A 22331-nucleotide genomic window follows, 5' to 3' on the forward strand; every position below is an offset into this window, starting at 1 on the left:
CAAGGTCCCCAGTTGCCGGGTCTTAAAGATACAGTAACAATTTTTAAGGGCGCAGATTGATATGGAATACAACGTCAGTATGAATCAACTCAGGACAAAAGGAAATTATGTTAATTAAGCAGGACTTTCCCCTCATGAATTCACGATGGCTGTAACCAATGACTGGATTGTCTCTCAAGTGTTTTTCAATAACTGCCAGAATAACCTTCTCTGTAATTTTGCTAGGCACTGAAGTGAGACTGACAGGCCTATACTTACCAGGGTCATCTCTCTTGTCCTTGAAAATTGGGACAATGTTACCTAGCGTCCAGTCAACTGGGACCTCTCCAGATTCCCAAGATCATTTGAAAATCACTGAGAGAAGTTTTGCAATTATATGAGCCAGATCTTTGAGCATTCTTGTATGAACCCCATCAAGGTCCATAGACTTACAGGGATCTAGCTGGAGCAGCAGATCCTGCACAGTTTCACTATTGACTGGGAGTTTGTCATTCTCGCAGCTGTGATCCTCTAGCTCAGGGCTCTGGGGGTCCCAGAGGCCATCATTGGTATTTATGAGAGAGGTGAAGAAAGCAGTAAATGTCTCTGCTTCATCTGTGTGCCTGTTTGTGAGGTGACTGAATTCATCAAGCCACAGACCAATGTTATCACTGATTCTCCTTTTGCTGTTAACATATTAAAAAGCCCTTTTTGCTGTCCTTCACAGTGTTGGCCATCTTGAACCCTAATGGTGCTTTGTTCACACGAATTTTCTCCCTACAGTGATGAATAGCATCTCTATATTCCTCCCATGTTGCCTGTCCTTGTTTCCAATGCCCATACACTTTCCTTTTCCACCTAAGTTCTAGGATGAGATCCCTGCTCAGCCAAGCTGGCCTTTTGCCTTGCTTGCTTGACTTATGACACTTTTGAATTTCCTGCTCCTGTGCTCTTAAGAGATGGTGTTTAAAAAGTGATCAGCACCGATGGACCCCATTACCTTCAAAAGCATTTTCCCAGGGAACTTTACTAACTGGGTTCCTGAGTAGCACCAAAATTGGATTCTGTAGTCCTACAGATGATCTTCCAGATTTTGAATAGACCGTGGCATTATTTTCTAGGTCTTGTAAACTACCCTGTATTGCAACAGCATTATATATTTTTTTAATTCAGCTTGAAAGCCACTAAATCTGATTCATGTCTAGAACTATCTGCAGATTGTTATCTGTCCTGTACTTATGCAATACAATATTTCCTATAACCAAATCAACCTCAAACATAATATTTCCCTGATGTACATGTGTTAAATTTTTGGTGGTCTTCCATTAACTTTCATCTTTCTAGCTCTGCTGTCTGGAATTTTGGTTTCTTTCCATATATAATTCTTTGTGCTGTCTGGGTTTGGTTCAGTTTATTTAGTGATTGTGCTCATTGATCTATTTCTTTCTAAAGAATGGTCAGAATGGAGACCAGCTAGCTGAGGAAAGGCTAGATCACTTAGTGCTAACTTGGTTATTAGCTGAGCTTTCTTGTTATTCTGTTAGGAGCTGCTTATCTGAGTCTGAAGTGGTATACATATGTGGACTCTAAGATAATTTTAAATTTTTGTGTTCATGAAAGCTGGAGTCTCCTTCATCTAGTCAGAGCATTAACAGATAGTCTTTATAATCTCATTAGAGGTCTTAAACTATCATTTTAAATCCCTCTCCCCAAATGATAGTGATCTTAAGATACTTTATTGCTATCTTTCCCTTGAATTAGCTAAATATATGAATTGACTGAAGCTTCAAATATATTTAAAGTAACTTTTTGATCACCATATAGCCAGATTGGTAACCCGGGCTGTTTTGAAATGTCTAAAGAATGCCTGAAAATTACATGCCAAAATGCAAATAAGCAGAGCATTGCCTTGTGGGTGCAGTACCATGGGGACATACACAAAAACAACACAAACAAAACCACATACAACTGAAAAAAACCACAACATCCCCCCAACAACAAAAACCACTTTGAAAAGCACTAACTCAGTATCATATAGCATGAAAAGCTTGTGACACTACCGCTAAGCTGTTAAGAATATGTCAATCAATATATTTTTAATGCTGTTTAATGAAAGGCAATGTATATGGTTGAAGTAAACTTGGTACCAAGTCTAATGCTGAGTCTTGAGGGGACTGGAACTAGGATACCAGGCTCAACACACATTTGGCCATGCAGTAGATAATGGGTCTCATTTCTATAAACAAGTGGGATTCTAGTAGTAAACTTAAAGGTGTTATTAATTCACTTTGTGACAACAACTGCGGTAGATCATTTTGATACTTTTATTTAATAGAAATAAAGGGAATGTTGGTGCTTGTAACTGACAGAATGAGACATGATGAAACAAAGGGCTAAGCCAAAAAGCTTAAAATTCAGCAACTTAGGAGTTGTTGAATTAACATCCCTAATAATGATTCTGGCCAGAAATCAGAGACAAATGGTCATTTATTTGCCAAGAATGTCCAACGAAGCAAAGACTTCCAAGGGTTTATGTACACTACAACTTTTACCCCCTCCTTCTACTATTTCATCAGATACAGATCTATCACGTCTGCTTGCTGTTCTTCTGAGAAGCAATACTGTCATCTAGCGTCCTTTTCTGGTAATTTTTGAGGACAAGTGTGAGGACGTGTCTCCTTTTTCTTCATCACCTTTGTCATGCCGCCTTCCAGATGACCTTTCAAGCCTCACGCATTCACCTTTCCTTCTTATGGTGTCCCATTTATTATCTTATTGTTCTAATTGTTTACTTCAACATCTAATCTGTCTCTAGTTATAAAATAACTCTGAGGCTCCTCTAGTTAAAACAATACCTTTTGATTGAAGCTTCTGGGGTGTAGCAATCTCCCTTAGTACAGGTGCAGTACATTTATCAGTCTAAGCCTGGGTTACTCCCTGTTCTTTCCCATACATATCTTATTTTATTAAATCAAAGTTAACCACTGATTAAAACTAAAAGCAGCTAAAATAGCAGAATTATAGAAACTAAAATAACAAAGTTGCAAAAACATATTTCTTAACTATTTTCAATATTGCTCCTTACAAAATTCAAAATTGCTGAATTTCTTGGCTAAATACGATATATTTCTCTTTCATGTTAGCTCTAGGAATCAAGCTCTCTGTGGCAGTGGCAGCACATTTTTGCACAGTCTTCCTGAAAACAGTATTTTTTGTTGAGTCATCTGTGCTAAGCTTGACTTTAGTGGTAAATGCCTCTTCAAATCAGGGTAAGTGCTGCTCTTTGTATCAAGAACAGAAAGTACAGAGCTGCAATGTGGAGGTAGTGAGTGGTTAAATGGTAAAAGTTGACAGTTACCAAATAGATCTGCATTCTGCTTACTCAGAAGTATTACTCATCAGCTCAAACAGTACTGTGCATTAACAGTTTAGTAGAAAAATCTCAGATACTCTGCCTCATCTACCAAATGAAGTCTTTTTTTTTTTCTCCTTTTCTAAAAAACTTGGCAGTGGGTGGGTTTGCTTCAGTGAGTTTTCATTAGATTGGAACTCAGTGAGTTCATTTTAACAGAACAGAGTTACACCCTAGCCAAAGGGAGTATGTGCTGTCCAGCCATGATATATAGTCAGTAACATTCAACACAGGTAATGTTGTTCAAAGTCCTTTCTGCCTTTTTTGTTCTTTTGTCACACCCCTCCCCATGTCCCTCCCAAAAAAGAAAATAACTGCAGAAGCTAACATTACTCTAAAGAGCTATGGGAGACTTTGAAAAGGGGAATTCTTTTAAAAACAGAACAATAAGACTTGGGACATCTCTTGCATATTTAATTCAATGTCCACTTGCCTTTATTGGAAGCTTTGAAGGTAATCATCCTAATATAATTTCTATTGTAAAAGAATAAAATTATTTTTTTCTCTCAGAAAACAAAGAATGAAAGTATGCATCTGCTGTCTCTAGTGTCATCTAGGTGAATGGACTTACTGCAGAGTAATCAAAATCTGGTGTCTTGAACATATGTTTTAAATGGGAGAGGAGGAAGAAAGGTTTAATATTTGTCAGAGATATTTATTGTTATGAACATGAGCATTAGAACATATTGGTGTTTGGGAGGAGGGGAATAGGGAGAGAGTTGTTCATCTTTCTTCCCCCTGGTAATCTGAAATAACTTCTATTACCTTAAAATTGCTGGTTTGAGTAAGCAAGTATAGATGGGGCTGCTCAGCTGATATGTAATACTTGCACTGATATGTCTTTTTATTTTAGGAACTCTTAAAACATATGATATTGCTCATAATTTAATGTTACTAATTCTTCTAAGTGCACTTATTACTGGACATTGTATATTTCCTGAAAGAAGACTTCAGGGCAAAGCCAGTGAATCGGCAGTTTCTATTGACTACATATGTTGCAGCAAACCTTAATGCTGTCAAAGGTGCTTTGAGCCTTTTGAGGGGAGAGCTCCACTATATGCATACCTTTTCTTTCTGTATCTGAGACTAGGTGTTATGTCTAAATATTTAAGTGTTAAGATAGTTTTTCTATTTAGCATTTTGTTTTTATCATGTTAGACTTGTTCTTGACCTACAGACTAATATGAGAATTATGTAATCAGGTAGGTCTAGTCTTTGTAAACCAATTCATGCTTTCATTTAACTTTTCTAAATGTTGGTACATCCATTGTGTTTTATATATTTGACCAAACTGAGCTTCATTTCTAAACAAACATCATTTTGACACAAATAGAAAGGATTGTTTTTATGAAACCTCAACCCTGGCCAACTTTATGAATTTGAGGTTATATCAGGAACATGACAAAAAAGATGCATGTTCCCCTAAGGTTCAGTACTAGTGCCAGTTCTGTTTAATATATTGAACGATTATCTATATGACGGGATCAAGTGAACCCTCTGTAAGTTTGCAGTAACACCAAGTGTAGTGGGAATGTTGATCTGCTGAAGGGTAGGAAGGGTCTACAGAGGGATCTGGACAGGCTATATTGATGGGCCAAGGCAAATTTTCTGGGATTCAACAAGGTGAATCGCTGGGTCCTGCACTCAGGTCATAACAACCCCCTGTAATGCCACAGACTTGGGGAAAAATGTCTGGAAGGCTGACTGGTGGGAAAGGACCTTGAGGTGTTGGTTGACAGTCAGGTTAACATGAGCCAGCATGTGCCCTGTTGGCCAAGAAGGCCAATGACACCTTGGCCTGTATCAGCAATAGTGTGGTGAGCAGGACCTAGGAAGTGATTGTCTCCCTGTACTTGGCACTGGTGAGGCCACACCTCAAATACTGTGTTCAGTTCTGGGTCCCTCACGACAGTAAGAACATTGAGGTGTTGGAGTGAGTCCAGAGAAGGGCAACAAAGCTGGTGAAAGGACAAGAGAACAAGTCTTAAGAGAGAACAAGTCTTATGATAACCATCTGAGGGAACTGGAGTTGTTCAGTCTGGAGATAAGGAGGCTGAGAGGAGACATCAGCCTCTGCAACTACATAAAAGGACATTTTTGCAAGGGGTAGGGTCAGTCTCTTCTCCCAGGTAACAAGTGACAGCACAAGAGGAAAGGGCCTCAAGTTGCACCAGGGGATGTTTAGATTGGATATTTGGAAAATTTTCTTCGCTGAAAGGATGGTCAGGCATTTGAACAGGCTGCTCAGGGAAGTGGTGGAATGACCATCACTGAAGTGTTCAAAAATGTGTGGATGGGGCACTTGGGGACATGGTTTAGTGATGAAGATGGATGGTAGTGTTAGGTTAACAGTTGGACTTGATGGTCTTAGAGGTCTTTTCCAACCTTAAGGATTCTATGTCCTGGCTATTCCCTTATTTCATATAACATTTTTGTTCAACTCTAATTGGTGCAGTGAGTCTTCTTTGGTATTTGGGGAGTTTTAAGGGAAGTGGGTGTTGAGACCTGATAAAAACAAGGACTACAGCATGAAGGAAGTAGGAAGAATTGGGAATACATTTTGAAAGCCAAGAAAAATTCATTAGATTTGATGAGATGTGAGATGCAAACAAGCACTGTTGAAAGCAAAACTCTTTTCTGTTCTCTCTCTTTTTTCCCCTAAATTATTCTTGTGAAAATGCAGTTTAAACTGAATGATGTGTTCTAATAATTTTTCTTAGGGTGTAAGATCAGTTTTTCTTAAATCCTGTCAGATATAACATGGACTTTTTGATCTTTGACAATTCTGACTTTATGCATCAGTGTTTGCTACCTATTGCATACTCTGGGATATGCTGAGCATTTAATAGATTTCTATTCTCATGGCTAGATGAATATCTGAGGATTGAGTAGAGAGGAAAAAAAAACCCACCCTGTGGCCTCATTTCTCTTCACAGAGAAAAGCAAGGCACACCTTCCCAAGGATATTTCTGAGAATCACAGTGAGGAACCTCAGAGAAAGAAAAAACAATTCTTCTCTCATTTACTGCGCCTCTTGTTGTTCACAAGTGGAATGCATTGTGGAAGATTGTTTACCTGAAGGGAATTGGTAATTGGATTCTGGTGTGATTGTTTTGATTCATTGACCAATTGAATCCACATGTGTGTGTGTTGGGACTGTCGGCTGACAGTCGAGATTCTGGGCAGTTGAGTGCTTTTGCAGATTCAGTTTAGATGTAGTGTAATATAGTATAATAATTAATTAGCCTTCTGATATCATGGAGTCAGATGCATAATTTCTCCCTTCGTTGGGGTTGCCCTGCTTTTACTATACCCACCCCATTTCTGTATGTGGCAGTGACAAGATAATGTTTAAGTGCAGCAGGTGAACTTTAGTGCATTGGTAGCTGAGGCCAGAACATCAGTGCTTTTCCTGATAGTGTCTCACAACAGAATGGAGATTTCTGGTTCTTGTGTAGATCTTGCTTGTCCCCCTCCTGACAGCCTAGATTCACAAGAGGGAGAAATAGCCCTCTTCCAGTCTTGCTGTAGCTTGGCTGCCCAGTTGTACAAGCTTCTTTTAGATTTATTATTAAGTCAGTATATAGAACAAAGTGGTTATTGTCACACTGGGTTTTGGCACCTTTGCTCAGGAAAGAGTTTTATTCTGTAAATCACACTTTCCCACAGCAGTTCCTGAGCCTGAGAAGCAGAACTTTCTCTGTTGGCTTGAGTGTCCTTTTGCTCAAGTGTCCTAGCTCTTCTTCATTCTCCTTTCTCTCAAGGGAGTGCTTGACCCTTTCTATTCAGCTTGTATGGAATCTTAAGATTTAAAGACACCAAATAATATTTGGTGAATAGTTTTCCTGTGCACATTAACAGTTAAAGGGAATTCATGAAAAAAACCAGTATATATCCATGTAATTAAACCTAAGTGTGAACTGTGTGGATAAAGATTCTCAAAGGCCAGTCATTTGCCTTTGGTTGCCTCTTTGTCAATCTGCCTCTCCTCTCCTCTCTCTGCAATATTTTGTCTTATTTGTACTACTTCTTGGCCCTTTCCCTTTCTTTAGAAAGCAGTATGTGGTTCCAGGGCTTATTAACCTGTGTACCACTCTAGCTCATGCAGCTATTTGTTGCAGTGTGATGTAATAGCCTGTCCAAGTCATCCCAGTTCTTTCCCCAGGTGTGCCAACAACCTCTCCCTTCCCCTCCCTTGCCCATTGCTGAGTGCTGTCTGTCAATCTTGGCATTCCAGAAAGGGCGTCGTGTGATTGGTGAAGTTCAAAAGATGCCTTTCAACCTTGGGGAACATTGGGCCATCCAGGTGTCATTTGTCCCCTGAGACTTCCCCCCCCTTACCTGTTTGGTGGGATCCCTACCCCTTCCCTCCCCCTCTCCCTGGGGTTAAAAGACACAGCAACCATGCGGTTCATTAGTTCTGTTGGAGCTGTTGCTGGATTCAGAGGCCTGTGTGCCAGGAATAAATCTCTGGATCAAAACCCTCCAGCAGAACCCAACTCCTTTTCCTTCACCTCGCCTTGAAGCCTCTCCGCCAGAGGTAAACCTGAGCTCCCGCATGCCTGGACTTGTCCCAAGCACCCAGCTGCAATATCCAGCTAGCCAAAGGTGTCTCTGAGGTGAAACCACCACAGCTGCTGCCCTTGGTCAAGCAGCAAGGGCCAGACGAGCCCAGGCACGTTCCATCCAGCTATATTGGTATTTAATTCCAATAGCTATTAAAGGTGCTTATTGTCTGCAGGCAACACACAGTAACTTAGGAAAAATGTATGCTGTTTGAGAACTAAACACCCAAAAGATGTTACTTAGATTGAATGAGTGAGTAGAGCAGTTATGATAATTTTAGTGCTGTATCATAACTTTTATTTTTCAGTTGTCTTGTTTTTCATTGCAGAATTCCTATTTTTTCCTCCTGTGCATGTAGTATGTTTATTTACTGTGGAGTTGCAACATTTATCACTGCTGCAGGAAAAATATGTTTACAATTCTTTACCTGTTCTTGCAGTTGCAAAGAAAGGTCAGGTTAGAAGCTTTTTTGCTCTCTCTAAGTAGTCTCCTGCACTGTGTTTGAGAGGGCTGTAGGCAGGGAAATCATCATCCATCTGCTGTAACCTGGATTGTGAAATTTCTTTCTCTACCTTCCTGATAATTGCCTTGCTTTTGAAACCATCTATTGTCAGACCCTTTAGAACAATTGAAAAAATAAAACCTACAGACGCATGTTAAAGATAAAATTAACTTCAATCCACAGAAATGCGTCCTCGACTGCCCTACCTGTAGTGTCTGTTTTTCTGTCTACAGCAATCCCTAGGTAGCCCTTCTGTGGCTCATCTTCATTCTTGAAACTTCTGCAGCAAGTCTAAAAATTGCTCTTGGAATACTGGTGTTTGATAGAGCTTTTTTGCTTAGTATCCACCAAGTCTTTCATAGTACCTTCCACCTCTTTCATTTTGTGTTGCTACTTTTTTTTACATTATTGTTTTTATGACATATTGTGGTTTGATCTCATAGATGTTTTAGTAAGATTTTTCACAAATACTGCAGAAAACATTATTAGAGTCACTGTATCCTAAAGTCTGTTTTATCCCTTCCTAGGGTGAGCTGTATGTCTTGAAGGTGCTGCCTGCTGCTTGTGTTATGTAAAATAATAAATAATTTATAATGCTAACTGAAAATATCTGTTTTGGTGGACAAACATACATGGAAGTGCTGGACAGGCACTTTATTGAGACATAATCAAAATAATGCCTTAAAAATATGGCAGAAAAATATGAGCTTTTTTTTTTTAAGTGAGGGAGCTTTTCAGTGAGTCTTTGCTTTACTCCAGAGTATTATTTACCAACTTTAGGAAATCCTTACCTGGTGGATCAGTGTGAGCCATAATGGAGGTCTGCAATATGATTCTGTGAATACTTAGCTATTTTATTGAAAACAGTTTTTCTGATGTACTGCCTTGTTGCTGATATCAGCACCTGCTCAAGTAAAGAATCACAGGAAACTTTGGATCATGTGGCCCTTTCCTCTTGTCTATCGTAATGAAAATAATTTTGAAAGGACTAATGGATTTCATGAACCGCCTTAGAAAGCTGAAGGTGTTTCAATGTACTAACAAATACCAGCTTTGTCCGTACCTTTGAAGCTATGATGTATGCATGGAATTTAAAGAACTGCATCTATATACTCAAAATGGTAAAATAACATTAGTGCTTGATGCTATGAATTGATACAACTTTTGCAAATGATTTTGTTTTCAAGAAGAGACTGCTGGCTTCTATCATGTGCACTCTACCTGCTTTTCCAATTTTTATATGGGAAATGAAAAATTATGTAAACAGAAGCTTGTGTCCGCATTCCTCTTGTCAATGTAATTGAGTATTTCTGCAGTGAAAACAAAATTACAATCTGCTTTATGAGACAAAGGCAGCAGTGACCTGTTCTTTATGGTAGTAGAACAGTGGGGTTTTGCATGATGTATATTTTCATGTTTGTAATAATCTGCTTGCATGTGTCTGTTGAGCAGGATGACTTGTCTCTGGCATCAGTTATAAAGCAATACTTTTTTTTCTGGTTCTTCTGACAAATAAGTATTCTTGATGGAGTTTTTATTTTTTTTCCCTTTGGCTGCTAAACCATAATTATCTGAGACAGTTTTGTGAATATGATCTATAAGTGCACACGCTTCGGATTTGTGTGCTGTTTAGTCTGCTGTATTTGCGCCTTGGTTGCACATAGTTAAAACTGCCTAAATGCTTTTTGTGTAGGTGTCCTGGGGTGACTGTATGGTCGGGTATCCCCTATCGTCTGCTTTTTTGTCCAGGTATAAGTTCTGTGCCTTTAAGATCAAAGGGGGGGAGCAGTGGAATTCTTTCGGCACAGTTTTTTTTCTTCGCATATCCTCCTCCAAGTTTGCTGCAGCTGCAGTTTCCTGTGTTGTCTGCAGTGCAGAGGGAGGACAGCTGTGCTTTTTCAGCTAGTTTCTCATCTGTGAGCTGAGGCAAAAGTTTTCCCAGGACTGTGGCTTCTTCTTCTGGAACTGTTCATCTCTGGTCTGGTCTGAAAACTCAGACCAACATCAGGAGCCCACACCGTGGCCCAGAGGTGCCCAGGATGCTGCATCCCAGCTCTGGAGAGAGAAAGCCGAGCCACACCCACAGAAAAGACTCTGAATTTACCAGCTTTTCTTACAGCGAGAGGTTTTATTATTTAACATCACTATTTTTTTTCATGCTTGTGAGCACTCTGCTTATTAAATAAACAGTTTGTTGTTTTCACTTTCTCCACGGGGACCTTTTCTGAGCTGGTTGGGGAATGTCACAGTAACAAGTGCCTGGATAAGTTGGATTCAAACCTATACAGGGGACCCTCAGCCAACCCTGTTCAATCTTAGATGTAAGCACACCACTGGGCAGAGGTCTGGGCGGAGAGAGATCCCAACCAATCAGCTGTCTAAGCCCTGGAAATTCAAACCCCCTATATAAGGAGGGTCCAAACAATAAAACACACTGTTGTTGCCTAGATCTCTGAGAGTTTGTGTGGTCCCTGTCTCCGACCAACAACCCCACATAACAGGGGAGGGGCTGCTGGAATATGCTTTTTTCAAGAGGAGACACCTCTTTGGGATGTTTCCTCCTAAATTTGTCTCAAACTGGGACAAATATATTGGCGCCCAATGTGGGCCTGGAGAAAGTGAAAAAAAAAAACTGTACAAATTAAAATGTCAGGCAAATGATAATGGAAACAAAGGTCTATCTGAAGGGTTACCCAGAACAAGTCAGTCAACCACATGGATCGCAACTTTGAGTGTTAAAAAAGAAAGAAGGGTAATTGTAGCAGGTGATTCCCTTCTGAGGGAGATGGAGCACCCTGTATGCCGATCAGACCCGTCTCACAAGGAAGTCTGCTGCCTCCTTGGGCCCTGGGTGGGAGTGTTGATCTGTTAGAGGGTAGGAAGGCTCTGCAGAGGGATCTAGCCAGGCTGGATTGATGAGCTGATGCTAGCTGTATGAGGTTCAACAAGGCAAAGTGCTTGGTCCTGCACTTAGGCCACAATAACTCCATGCAGCGTTGCAGACTGGGGGAAGAGTGGCTGGACAGCTGCTTGCAGAAAAGGATTTGGGGGTGCTGGTCAAGAGATGGCTGAATATGAGCCAACATGTGCCCAGGTGGCCAAGAAAGCCAATGCCATCCTGGCCTGTATTAGCAATAGTGTGGCCAGCAGGACCAGGGAAGAGCTTGTTGCCCTGTACTAGGCACTGGCGAGGCCATACTCAAATCCTGTGTCCAGTTTTGGGCCCCTCACTACAAGACATTGAAGTGCTGGATCAATTTCAGAGAAGGGCAACAAAGTTGGTGAAGGGTCTAGAGGTTAAGTCCTATGAGGAGCAGCTGAGGGAGCTGGGGTTATTTAGCCTGGAGAAAACAAAGTTCAGGGTAGACCTTATCACTCTCTACAGTTACCTGAAAGGAAGTGTCTGTTTGAGACAAGTTCTGGAGGAAATGTCCTAAAATGAACATCTCCTCTAAAGAAGGCAGGTTTCGGCACTCCCTCCCCCACTGATACAAAAGGAATTTCTTGAAGGAAAGTGAAAACACTGTTTTTTTTTAACACACGAAGTGCCCACAGGGCACAGGGAAAAGAAAATGAATAATGTTAGATTTTAAATTTCCTCACTGCGGAAAAAGCTGGTGGATTCAGAGTTCTTTCCTTAGCTGTGGCTTGGCTTTTACCCAAGGTCCAGAGCTGAGATGAGGAGTCCCTGCAGCCTCCTTGCTGGGACTCACACCGTGGGACTCACTGCGATGTTCTGTTGTTCGGAAAATTCCAGAAGAAGCCACAGAAATCACCAGAGAAGCTGTATGCAGTCCAGGAAAAACTTCTTGCCTCAGCTAACAAAAAGAAGCCAGCTAAAAGAAAAAAAAAGTACTCTGTCTCCATGCTGCAGAGAGCCAACGGGAAAGTATGTGTGAGCTGACAACAAACCGTACAATAGTACTAGAGTAGTACTATTAAGATGTGACTGATTAAATCTTCAAATAGGGACATTCAGAAATTTCACTTCTTAAGCTTAAATTCAAGTTTTACATAAATATGTCTTTCCCACTTAAAGGAGAAAACCAGAAAACATTTGCTGTCCTTAGTTAAAATGCTTTGACCTCAATGCAATGGATATTTTGGCTACATTTTAAAACTGATCTGTTCATTAAATCATATCCAATTAAACAAAAAACAGAATGAGTCCCTACTGTCCAACCGACTGTAGTAAAAGCACATTCCAAGTAATTTTAATATTTGTAGTGTATGATTAAGTAAACATTGAAGTTACGAGGAAAACAGTGAAGTTTGGTTTAGATTTGCATTTAGAAGAAATCTAAACAGAAGTGTTTTATGATGCTTTGAGGTTTGAAACTTACAAAATGCTCTCTTGAGGTTTATGCTAATTAAACACTTCTGAAATTAAATTATAGTATTGTATGCCTAGAACTCTTAATTTTTCTTTTAAAAATCCTTTTATTCCCTTACTTCCTCTGTTTTCACTTGTCAAGCCTTTGAAAGTCTTAAAATCCATCTAAAGAGCCAAAAGCCCTTACCTTGAGTATTTGCAAAAAACCTAATCAAGGCTTCATTATTTGTTTTGTTATATTTGAAATTCCAATCTGGTGAATTAACGTATAATCTCTGTACTGTAACACAAGTGCAATGCAATTCAAAACGTGGTCCAGTATACCAAATATGTTGCCGAAGTTAGGTATACTGCTTAACACTTGAACTAATATTCTAGAAGAGCCCTGTGTATCCAATGCAAATGTTCTAATAAAAAGCTTATTCCAATAGATATTGTAAAGCTATTGTTTAAAACAAATAGTAGTACTAATTGTTAAAAATTTGACCTTTTAGCACTTCTGTCACTACACTTATGTGACTATATTTCTAGCACTCTTGCTCAGTATAAAATAGCTTTACATTCATTATTTATAGCAGAAATTTCTAAATGCATCTTGCCTTATATTGTTTCACTATAAGCTGTCATTAAAAAACTCTCTTCTATCTCAGATAAGTTAATTTTTTTGCAAAATTAAGCATTTAAGATGTGCCTTATCTTTTGAACTTATGAGTGTCCTTTTTCCTTTTTTCTTTTTTTTCTTTTTCACTCCTTTCTGCTCTCTCACTCGCTTTCTCTCTCTTTTTTTTCTTTTAAGTTGATCATTACTTAGCCATTTTCCACCAAGATTTGGAATACCATTTTCTAACTATACTTGCATTTTCCCACTTTGCTTCTACTTCTGATACTTATTTCTCTTTCTTCTGTTTCCTCAATTCTTTGTTGTCTTATACTTCATTCTTTAAATGGGCCAGATAGAAACTGACTCTTGGCTCTGTTTAACTTGTTTTGGCTAGGTAATCTCATTCAGTCACATTAATTCAGGAATTATGCTAATTCTGGAAGTCACCTTTTTCTTTTAAGTCATATTTTAATTTTTCCAAAACTGTGTTTCTCTGCTCCTTTGTAACCCAAATATACATGTTTTTTCCTGCACATCTGCAGTATTGTATAAATTCTCCTGTTATAACCAACTACAGTTTTGTGTCCTTTCTCCTTTCTTTTAATACTCTGTAAGTTCATTTGCATCTTAATTTATCAGCACTTTCTCAACTTCCTAAAGCCTATGCTGTTTTCAAATTTTCTACAAAAGTCCAACACCTAGAATTCCATTGTTGCTTCTTGCTTGTTCCATATCATATGAACATATCTCCCCTTTTCCCTGCCCTGTCTGAATTGTTCTGCTGCTGCAGTATTATTCTGTCAAAGATCCTTTACAGTATTCTCTGTCTACTTGATCAAATTTATTAGCAGTATTTCAGATATTGCTCTGAACCATCTGTTTCTTTTGTCACAGAAATTTTGCAACTGACACATGTTGACAGAGAGATGAGGATGTATAGTATAAAATTACAAGTCATTCTTTATTCATGGTCATGAGGTATCCCATTCAAATGGGGTACATCGAATGTGATTTCACATATGGTTCTTTTACCTTTCAAGTGTTCAGATACAACATAATTTGGCCAATCATTAACACACATATATTATTGCTTTGCAAAGCAACTAAAATTCTATGGCATCATTTTCCATCTGACTTTTTCATGACTCAGATGTGCCTGGAGTGGGTCTTTCTACAGTTACTTCTCTATGATGCCAGATAATGGGAGGGTTTCACAGACATGTTAGAGAGGCTAGGATGATGGCATTATTGTGATAGTCCAGGGGTATCCTTTATTCTTCAGCGTGGGGTCTGTCCTTCTTGTGATGATCTGCAGTCCTTTAGTCATTCTGACTTAACCATGACTATGCAGTATACAATGTTAACTATATATCTTAAGAATTATAGAATAGTTTGGGTTGGAAGGGACCTTAAGGATCATCTAATTCCACCCCTCCTGCAATGGGCAGGGATACCTTTCACTAGACCAAGTTGCTCAGAGCCCCATCCAACCTGGCCTCAAACACTTCCAGGATGGGGCAGCCACAGCTTCTCTGGACAATCTGTTCCAGTGCCTCACCATCCTCACAGTAAAGAATTTATTCCTAATATTTAATCTAAACCTTCCCTCTTTCAGTTTAAAGCCATTCCCCCACGTTCTATCACTACACACCCTTGTAAAAAGTTCCTCTCCAGCCATTTTTTAGATCCTATTCAGGTACTGAAAGGACACAATAAACACATCCTGGAGCCTTCTCCAGGCCGAATAACCCCAACTCTCTTAGCCTTTCCTAATAGGAGGGGTGTTCCATCCCTCTAATCATCTTCATGGCCCTCCACTGGACTTGCTCCAACAGGTCAATGTGCTGGGGACCCCAGAGTGGGATGCAGTATTCCAGGTGGGGTCTCACCAGAGTGGAGTAGAGGGGCAGAAACATCACCCTCGACCTTCTGATTTTGAAGCAGCGCAGGATACAATTGACTTTCTAGGCCACAAGTGCACATGAGTGGGGCATGTCCAGCCTCTCATTCCCTGGTATCCCCCAAGTCCTTGGCAGGACTGTTCTCGATCCGTTCATCCTCCAGCCTGTATTGATACCAGAGGTTGCCCAGTGCAACCAAGCAGCCCAGGTGCAGCACCTTGCACTTGGCCTTAAGTCTCATGAGATTCCATGGGTCCACTTTTTGAGCTTGTCCAGGCCCCTCTGGATGGCATCTCATCCTTCAGGTGTGTCAACCACACCACTCAGCTTGGTGTCCTCTGCAAAGTTGCCAAGGGTACACTCAATCCCTTCATCTATGTCATTAATGAAGATATTAAATAATACTGGTCCCAATTCAGACCCCTCAGGGGCACCACCTGACACTGATGTCCATTGGGACTCTGAGCCATTGACCACTACCCTCTGGATGTGACCATCTAACCAATTCCTTATCCACCAAACAGTGCACCCATCAAATCCTTGTGTCTCCAATTTGGAGAGAAGGATATTGTTGGGAACCATGTCATAGGCTTTACTGAAGTCCAGATAGATGCCATCTGTAGCTCTTTCCTTGTCCATTGATGCAGTGACTCCATCATAGAAGGCCACTAGATTGGTCAGGCAGGACTTGCCCTTGGTGAAGCCATGCTGGCTGTCCCAAATCACTTCCCTATCCTCCACGTGCCTTAGAATAGCTTCCAGGAGGGTCTCTTCCATGATCTTCCCAGGCACAGAGGTGAGGCTGACAGGTCAGTAGTTCTCAGGGCCCTCCTGGGATGAAGAAAGTTCATAGAAATGAATACTATAAAGACTGGCACAGTAGTTGGGGAATGAGATTTTCCAACACTGTCTTACATTCTCTTTCAGGGTTTTTCTTCTTCTTTGTCATGTGTGGGCCATTTTATGTTAACCTTTAGGAAAATACTCTTCTTACAGTTCCTCACTATCTTCTTCTATTTTACTTGTGTGGACATTTGTCAAACTTAATATTTTCTTATCTTTTTCATGCTATTGTAATCAATTGATGTTTCTCAAATTTTTTGCATTATTTAATTAGTTACTGTTTTAGGGGTACACAATAAATTGCAGATAACTACTTTTTTTCCATATCAACATGATAACAGCAAAAAAAATGATTCATAGTAACTTTACAGTTACTACATGAACATCTTAAACTTGCAGACACAATCCAAGTTATTAAGCCCTTGCTGCTTCCTGACAAGAAACAAATGGGCTAGTTTAGAGGAGATATTAAACTTGCTTTCACTATTTTTTTATTAAAAGCCTCAATGCTCTACTTTTGTGTGTGGTTTGGTTTTTAGACTGAATCTGGCTATGCATCAGAGTCAAGCTTACGACGCCATGGCTCCATGGTGTCTCTTGTTTCTGGAGCGAGTGGATACTCTGCAACATCCACCTCTTCATTCAAGGTTAGTGAATAACATTTTCTTAGTATTGGTGTTTAAATAACACACAAAACTGGAAAGTAAATAAACTATGCAAAGACTTGTTCACACCATTATAGGAAAAAAACCCAAACAAATCTTTAGTTTACTATAAGTGTTAATAATTCAGCATGCGATGATGAACAGATCATACAGGAAACTTTTTCATGCCTCTATGCAGTTATCCCTCTTAAATTATAGTGTCATTTTCAAATGGCAAGGAAATCAAACCTGTAGGAGGATTCATTAGTCTTTCTTAGTGTACTTCTGAGAATATCAGGGCTTCTAGATGAAAGGAAATGCTGATTCTATGACTTGACAAGTGACAGCTGTCTTGGTTTCATGTATATAATATTTAACATTTTAAATTGGTTGGGGCAGAAGAGGAGCAGCACAAGAAAAGGGGGAGTAAAGGCTAGAATAAAGATCTTAAACTAGAACTGACTGTTTTCCACTAAATAGGTGTAAATCTCATAGTATATAAGATTGTGTTTTTAATAAGCTTTTATTGAATGCTCTAAAGTAGCAGATGAAATCAAGATGAAAAGTTGAGACCAGTGGACAAAATGAGTAAGAAACACTTTTATACAGTTTCTTATGTTCTTCTAACATTACCAGTATTTCATAGCTGCTGCTATCTGAAATTTCTTTGGTGTGCTTAAAGAATTCATTCTTCATAATTGCAGAAATCCTTTTTTTCTTTTTTTTGCATTGAACTATTGCTGACCCTGTAGAAGCATTTGAGCCTTTTTTTGCTTGTATTTTCAGAAGGGCCATAGCTTACGTGAGAAGCTTGCAGAAATGGAAACCTTTAGAGACATCTTGTGTAGACAAGTTGATACTTTACAGAAATACTTTGATGCCTGTGCAGATGCAGTTTCCAAAGATGAACTCCAGAGAGATAAAGGTAAAACTGTAATTGAGAACTGTTATCTCCACAGAATTTAACTTTTTACACAGTAATAGCCCGTGAAATAGTTACTATAGCATTTGATACCATATAAATGAAGTATGTATATTAAATTCAGTCTTTAGTAATGAGATCAATTGTAGATATTTCTGCATACACTGTTAACTATTTTCACTTCAGAAGTTGGATTCCCATAAAAATATGCTTAACTTAAATATTGACCTCTAGCTGTCAATTGTATAAATGATCTTTTAAGCATTTGATGTTATATAACAATAATTGTTTACCCCATAACATGAATTCAAGTTTGTTTATTGCTGTGTCTCTGTCATGGTTTAACCCCAGATGGCAGCCAAGTACGATGCATCTGCTTGCTCACTTCCCCTTCTCTCCCAATGGGATGGGGAGGAGAATCAGGAAAGAAAATAGAACTCGTGGGTTGAGATAAGAACAGTTTATTTGAAATAAAGTAAAATATAATAATAATAATAATAATAATAATAATAATAATAATAATAATAATAATAATAATGAGAAGGAGAAGGAGAGGGAGAGAGGGAGATTTAACCCAAGAAAGACAAGTGATGCACAATACAGTTGCTCACTATCTGCTGACCGATGCCCAGCCTGTTCACAAGCTGTGATCAGCCCCCTCTTCCAGGTAACTCCCCCCCAGTTTATATACTGGGCATGTCATTCTATGGTGTGGAATATCCCTTTGGCCAGTTCGAGTGACCTGTCCTGTCCATGCTTCCTCCCAGCCCTTTGTGCAGCTCCTCACTGGCAGAGCATGAGACACTGAAAAGTCCTTGCTTTGGGTAAGCACTACCTAGTGACAACCAAAACATCAGTGTGTTATCAACATTATTCTCATTCTGAATCTAAAACACAGCTCTGTACCAGCTACTGAGAAAAAAATGAACTCTATCCCAGCCAAAACCACTTTTCTCTTTATTTTGAAAAGCAATAGGTTATTAGTTTTCATAGGAACAATATATTCTTTTAAAAAGGCAAAGGTTCTGCCATAATGAATGCTCCTGAGATGTATTGGCTGTAGCTAGAGCACTGAGTGCACACTGGAAGTCCTAGTAGACTCAGGTGTGGATGTCTACATCTCTCTGAATTGTTCTTCCCAGAACACAGCTTGTCATATTCATGCACTCTTCTGAGGCATTAATATTCATTCCCATGTTTGTTCTGGTAGCCTGAAACTTTTGATAGTGAGAAAGCAATAGATAAGTACCATTCCACTTCTTTGATAACTTTCTAGTGTAAAAGAGTAGATAGTTGCTCAATTGTGGCTCCTTGCTTATCCAGTTGTAACACCAAGATAATGTTCTTCTTGCCATCAAATCAAGTGCTAAATTTCGACACTGAGAAAATGTTAGTCTCCTGATGGTTTCTGAAGGTAATGTTGATAGTGGTCAAAAAAAAAAAGACAGGAGGGTGTGTGCCATGAATGTTATAGGAAAAAATCTTAAATGCTGCTTAGCCATGAAGATGCTCTTAATTCTTTTTTGCACACTAAAGAGTTGGGAAAGCTTTCTCACTCCCATAACACGCACTTTCTCATATTTAGTGGTAGAAGATGATGAAGATGATTTCCCTGCGATGCGTTCTGATGGGGATATTTTACATAACAGTAACAGCAGTAAGGAAAAATGTAAGTGTGTCAACTTTTTCACTGAATGTTCGTATGAATGGTATGATAAGCCTGATACAAGATGGGTATTTATGTTGTTTTCTAAGCAGAAAATTATGAGAGTAGTTATTTGAATGTATGTGACAGGACATTCTTATTCATGTTAAGATAATAATGAAAAGCAGTTAAGGAATTATAATCTAAGTTATTCTTAATTCATACAAATATTAATGCAAGGCTGTCAAGCTGGAATTTCTTATTTGTGTCCAAAGCCATTTCCACTACAAAAATCTGTTGAAACAGCTGCATCATTTGTATACTGGGAACTGAGATTTGTAACAGGCAGTTGCAGTTTTTCTTGCAAGTATTATCTGCTTTAGGAGTGCAATGAAGCACAATGCTTTTCCAGTTAGGTGTGCCCCATTATGGTTTTTCTAACTTCTATGTCAATGTAAGGATTGAGTCAACATTGTTACTGAATTTCACTCATCCTAATTTTAGCACTTTTAAAAACTGTATTTTTCAGTGTTATGCTGAACAGAATTCTGATTTTTATTCTTTTCTTAAATGATCTGGTTATAGTCATTGTACTCACTGCATCCATTCACTAAATGTGAATTCCTCATGCAAGTCTTGCTTTTTAGAAATCTGATATGTCTGGCCTGCCAGAAGTTGTGTATGCATTTAAAAAAATCTATTTGCATTCTTCTTATATTTTCTCTTGTTTCCTGGCTGAAATTATTTCCGCATTGACATTCTATAATGGTTGACAATTCAGTATTTGTTAGACTTTGGTTCACAAAACTTTGAAGTAGTACAGTTGCAAATCTGATGGAATTGCCAAAAGAAGTACTTAGCAAAAGCATTTTTAAAATTGTAGACACTTTCTTCAAGAATCTGAAAAATATATGTGCAAAATAAGCCCTTTCTGTCTTCTGCTTTTTATTTGGCTCTAGTTCCCCATGTGTTGCATGTTTCCTTGCTGTATTTAAGTTTTCTTTCTAGATTATTGCAAAAACTGTTAGGAGGAAAGGAATTGGAAGGAGTTACAGTATTCTTCCAGAGAACTAAAAATATGAGTAGATTTTTTTTTCAATCATATAAAAAGTTTGCTTTGCTAAGGATTAATTGTAGTGATCAGGAGAGGGCATTTCAAAGACCCAAAAGGGTATCGTTGGGTATTTGGGATAGCTGCTGTAGAGAGAGATGAAATTAGACAGTTGAATACCCTGCCTGGTCTCTCAGAGGACCCTTCTGCTGTGGGACTGCTGAGAGTCAAAGAAGAACAGGTACCGATCTCTACTACAACAGTGCACTGTTGACAATACTGCACCAACTGGGACTCCATGACCCCCATTGATGAGATAATTCATGAACCGGAGAGCCAGGGAGTGGTCAGCAAGATTTGCTCACGCTTTAATAGTCCTATATGGCCAGTGCTTAAGTCCAGTGGAGAGTGGAGGCTGACAGTGGACTATCATGGCCTGAACGAAGTCACACCACCCCTGAGTGCTGTTGTGCCAGACATGCTGGAACTTCAGTAGGAACTGGAGTCCAAGGCAGCAAAGTAATGCCACCACTGACATTGCTAATGGGTTTTTCTCCATTCCTTTAGCAGCACAGTGCAGGCCACAGTTTTCTTTCACCTGGAGAGGTGTCCAGTACACCAGGAACTGACTGCCCCAGGGGTGGAAAAACAGCCCCACTATTTGCTGTGAAGTGATCCAGGCTGCACTGGAAAAGGGTGACGCTCCTGAACACCTGCAGTACATTGATGACATCATCATGTGGGGCAACACAGCAGAGGAAGCTTTTGAGAAAAGGGAGAAGATAATCCAAATCCTCCTGAAAGATGTTTTTGCCATAAAACAAAGTAAGGTCAAGGGACCTGCCCAGGAAATTCAGTTTTGAGGAGTAAAATGGAAAGATGGACATAATCAGATTCCAGTGGATGTGGTCAACAAAATAGCAGCTATGTCTCCCGTGACCAGCAAGAAGGAAACACGGGCTTTCCGAGGTGCTGTGGGTTTTTGGAGAATGAATATTCCAGAGTACAGTCAGATTGTATGCCCTCTCTATCATGTGACCTGGAAGAAGAAGGATTTCAAATGGGACCCTGAACAAGAACAAGCTTTTGAACAAATTAAACAGCAGATTGTTCATGCAATAGCCCTTGGGCCAGTCAGGACAGGACAGGATGTAAAAAACATACCCTACACTGCAGCCAGGGAGAATGGTCCTTCCAGGAGCCTCTGGCAGAAGATATCTGGGGATACTCGAGGATGACCCCCTGGGGTTCAGGAGTTCGGGAAACAAATGATCCAAGACCTGCTACACTCCAACTAAGAAAGAGATCCTGGCAGCTTTTGAAGGGGTTCAAGCTGCTTCAGAAGTGACTGGCACTGAAGCACAGATCTTTCTTGCACCACGATTACCAGTGTTGGGCTGGATGTTCAAAACAAGTCCCTTCCACACATCATGGCGCTGATGCTATGTAGGATAAATGGGTCATGCTGTTCACACAGCTAGCTTGAATAGGAAACCCCAATCACCCAGGGATCTTGAAGATCATCATGAATCTGCCCAAAGGAGAAAATTTTGGACTGTGATCAGAAGAGGAGCAGGTGACGTGTGCTGAGGAGGCCCTACCATATAATCAGGTACCAGAAAATGAAAAGTGACATACTTTCTTTACTGACAGTTCCTGCCGTATTGTAGGGATTAATTGAAAATGGAAAGCTGCTGTATTGAGTCCTATGCGGTGAGTTGCAGAAGCTACTGAGGGACAAGGTGAATCAAGTCAGGTTGCAGAGCTGAAAGCCATCCAGCTGGCTTTAGATATCGCTGAGCGAGAGAAATGGGCAATGCTCTACCTCTACACTGACTTGTGAATAGTAGCAAATGTTCTGTGGGGGTGGCTGGAGCAATGGAAAAAGACCAATTGGCAGCAAAGAAGTAAACACATCTGGGATGCCAAAGT

The 22331-nt window shown here is 39.7% G+C and overlaps 1 protein-coding gene across 1 annotated transcript in view; it reads left to right on the forward strand.

The window, feature by feature from the left end:
* The window catches only part of LOC102041422 (ceramide transfer protein), a gene marked incomplete at its 5' end in the record, with an annotated part of 88595 nt that overhangs the window by 18079 nt on the left and 48185 nt on the right, over window positions 1-22331 (forward strand). Inside the window, 3 exons of the mRNA XM_031065431.1 lie at window positions 16677-16784; window positions 17568-17706; window positions 19289-19372. Coding sequence (XP_030921291.1) covers window positions 16677-16784; window positions 17568-17706; window positions 19289-19372 — 331 coding nt within the window. The remainder of the gene's footprint in view (window positions 1-16676; window positions 16785-17567; window positions 17707-19288; window positions 19373-22331) is intronic.

Source organism: Geospiza fortis, unplaced genomic scaffold (genome assembly GCF_000277835.1).
Source record: "Geospiza fortis unplaced genomic scaffold, GeoFor_1.0 scaffold1272, whole genome shotgun sequence".
Taxonomy (NCBI): Eukaryota; Metazoa; Chordata; class Aves; order Passeriformes; family Thraupidae; genus Geospiza; species Geospiza fortis.